Raw genomic sequence first — 3,741 nt, 5'->3', positions numbered from 1 at the left:
TATCCATTAGACAGCCTTGATATTACTACATACAATTTGTTGTTGTAGATAATCAACTGCTACATGTGTGTTGGTGATTAAGCTTTGATGACTTATGGATGAGGCCCTCTCTGGACCACCCCATCAACCAACGGAGTTGGCAACAGCTGGTCGTAGAAAATAATGTTTGACACTGTTTATGCTGATGTTTATATAAACTGAGGTATGTGTAGTGCCTACATCTGAGGCTTCATACTCTAGTCTACAATGATAGTATTGAAATTGCTAACTGTATATGTTCTATTTTAGAGCTTGACTGTAAATTGCTTTCCTTAAGTGGACAGCGACCTGTGAAATGCAACTTCATCGAATTTCGCAGCAAGTCATTCATCACCCGATTTGAATAGGGTTGATGATTCAGTTTTATACTGTGTAGCACAAATGTATATATGGAATTGTGTGTTATGTTATGTCTTAAATATATGTTTCAATGATTTTAAATTTTATAAAATACATTTTTTAAACTTTTTAATCAAGTGGTACCGTCAAATTTCTTAATACTAGTCTTTAGGGTTTTTTGTGTGTAACTTCCTTGATAGGATGTGGTACCGGACATTTTAGTCCAAACATTAGAGAGGCCTCCTTTGTGGTCTCTGCTCCCACTCTTTCTTTTTCCTTTTAAATGATTTTTAGCAAAACCCAAGGTGCAAATTGCAATCACATCTGGTTGTGCTCTGGCCTACCCTTCTTTGATAGTTGGAAGAAATTCTCATGCATTGAAAAGAAATGGAGTAGAGTAGAACCAGAAAGGTGTGGTCACTATTTGTGCCCTGAGTTTCAGGGATCCCAAGGTGCAAAACAGTGCTACATCTCCTTCTGAAAATCTTAAAACCAAATCACTGTTACTTAAATTGTGAAAAGCAAGCAAATTTACACCAAATTTTCAAATCCCAACTTTTTTGGTATTTTAAATACTTTTATGGCTCTTATTGTAAACATAAAAATGATGTGAAAAAGTAAAAGGACACTAGTAGAGGCATTAGGACAACTGGAAAACATGGTTTTGAGCACAGCAACAACAGAAGGAGCGATAAGAGAAGTAGGCTATTTTGGTACATTCAAAGCAAAACACATAAGTAAATCTTGTTTTATTTTTTATTTATTTATTTATTTAAATTTCTGTTGAGCTGAACAACTTTGCAACATTCTTCTAAAAAATGCAGGGCAAAGCAACAGGTTCACACTAATGTTGCCTTCTCCATTAGCATCTCTAATGAGGCAGGAGAGTTAAGTTGGCCATTAATTTGGATGAGATTTAAACCATCTATGGGCAGGCTGATTTTACCCAATTCGATCCATCGATTGACTTGGGTACAACCAGCCTGTCCGATTTTTTCCATGCAATTATTACCAGCAGCTATAGTGGTAGCAATAATCACTGTGTTCTCCTGGCAGGGACAGCTGCCTGCTGGGAGAACTCAATAACTCCACGGGGGATTCCCCCATCAACACTGGCTGGGTTGTTGGGGGAATCAAGTGATTTTCTTTCATTCAATCCATGGTTGCAGGAAAGAAAATCACATGATCTATAGCCTGCCAAAGTCGCATGCACCTCCCAACCCAGAATACTGAGTATTTCTCTTTGCTACCAGGGGCTAAGTAGAGTATTGGGCAAGCAATGGAAATGTGGGTATGTGCTGCCAGGGAGAGGGGTTAAAATGAACCTGCTGCTCTGCTCTGCATGGTGAAGCACCTGTTTGCTTTAACTGAAACATATTGACAATTCAGTAGATAATAGTTTAAAGTTGAAGTTCATGTCTGTTCATTTCTACCATATGAAATGCAACTGCCGCTTAAAAGCTGATTGAACATCTCTGTTCTTCAGACTGTAAATTAATGGATTTAACATTGGCACTGCTGCAATGTTAAAAAGGGAGATTGTTTTTTTGTATCTTAAATTTTCATCTGAAGTCGGACTTAGATATTGAGAGACAAGAATGGTATAGAGAAGGACAACAACTGTGAGGTGTGAGGAGCATGTGTAGAAGGCTTTACGTCTTCCAGCTTTTGATTGGATTTTCAGAATAGCGATGATAATAAATATATAAGGTATAATGGTTAGAAGAAGAGGCAAGAGAGTCAACACAAAAACTCCTTCAATTATAGTCAAAAGTTCTAAAATGGACATCCTGCTGCAGGAAAGTTTTTTGAGAGGCTCAAGGTCACAGAAAAAGTGATTTATTATATTTGACTCATAGCAAGTAAAGCTTGTCACCAAGAGAACAAATGGTATCATTTCCAAAAAGCCGAGCATCCAGCATACTGTGGCTAACAGAGCACAAGCTTTCCTGTTCATGATCATGGTATATCTCAAGGGATTACAGATGGCAATATAACGATCATAGCTCATGGCTGTCAACAGCAAAAGTTCATCACTAATAAAACATCCCAAAAAGTAAACTTGTATGATACAGGCTAAATATGACATTACTCTGTCTCCCGTAATAAATATAATAATATATTTATGAAGAGAACAGGTAGTTAAAGACATGTCCACTACAGAGAGATTCCCTAAAAAGAAATACATTGGAGTATGGAGGTGACGATCCAGGCAGACCAGGAGAAGAATGGTCATGTTACCACAAATTGTGAAAAAATAAATGAATAAAACCATTATAAATGTTGGAACCTGTGCTCCTGGCACATCGGAAATCTCCATGATTATAAAATGTGTGACTACACTGTAATTTCTGCTTTCCATGTTGTATGTAGCGAGTAACTTTTAGAACCAGTGCCAGTCTATTTTAAGTCTCCAGCAGGTAAACAACTACTTTTTCCTAGCTCCTGTTATAGATAAATATAAAAAATGTAATACAAACAAAGCCCCATAGCAATAGAGAATATTCTTGTCCTGGGACAGCATTTGTATATTAAATTAAATAGCTAATCAGTCTGAATTGTGTGAAAGCAATATACTCTGGAAGGCTAAGTAATTTACCCAGAAATTATTAACCACTTGGGTCCCCAGGCCTTTTTCTCCCTAAATTCCCCTATGTCAAAGTTAATTTTTTGGATGATGTCCCTTTTCTGCACATTATGTATTTTGTCTACCCTAATGTATTATATATAATGTTTATTGGGACAGATAGGGATTGCATTTGGTAGCAAATATGGACACATGTATTGTAATCTTCTTGTTTTTTATGGGGAATAAATAGTGAGTCCTGGCTTCAGCTCGAGCAGGGTTGTCATACTGCAAAGAAGTTTGGATACCAAACTCGAGCCCTATGTAAATCAATTGGTATTGAATCAAATCAAAAATGCACATTTTCTGGACTAAAAGGCAAGGGTGTGGCAAAAAATAGAATGGGAAGAAAGTGGGCACTGCCTTGAGGAACATACATTTTTCACTGGTTGCTTAGATTACATTAATGTAAAAAAATGAGGAGCATATAATACTACCTCAGCAGCAGCTGAATTACAGTTGTCTACAGGACCATATTTGGGAATATGACAACATGTAAACTGTTTCCTAAAACCTTATTTTTTTAAGTTTTGGATGAAGTGGTAAGGTATTAGTATGTTTTGCAGGTTTTTATATGTTCCTGTCCCAATTGGCAAGGCCCACTCTCCATATTAGTCCTCGTCATCACTATCACCAAGACCAAAAGGGGCAAAAATCCATAATTTTTTGTTATTTTTAGGATAGGTAAATTAGATACTTTCCATGACAACTCTCTAAGAGGAGATTTCTCTCACTTT

At 36.8% G+C, this 3,741-nt stretch overlaps 1 protein-coding gene across 1 annotated transcript; it reads right to left on the bottom strand.

The window, feature by feature from the left end:
* Nucleotides 1-1,807: 1,807 nt before the first annotated feature.
* On the bottom strand, nucleotides 1,808-2,740 carry LOC141108926 (olfactory receptor 6C74-like). The gene has a single exon (XM_073600889.1). The coding sequence runs from the start codon at nucleotides 2,738-2,740 to the stop codon at nucleotides 1,808-1,810; it is 933 nt and encodes a 310-aa protein (XP_073456990.1).
* Between the last annotated feature and the right edge of the window lie 1,001 nt (nucleotides 2,741-3,741).

Source organism: Aquarana catesbeiana, linkage group LG09 (genome assembly GCF_042186555.1).
Source record: "Aquarana catesbeiana isolate 2022-GZ linkage group LG09, ASM4218655v1, whole genome shotgun sequence".
Classification (NCBI taxonomy): domain Eukaryota; kingdom Metazoa; phylum Chordata; class Amphibia; order Anura; family Ranidae; genus Aquarana; species Aquarana catesbeiana.
This window is presented reverse-complemented; position numbering and strand designations above follow the sequence as displayed.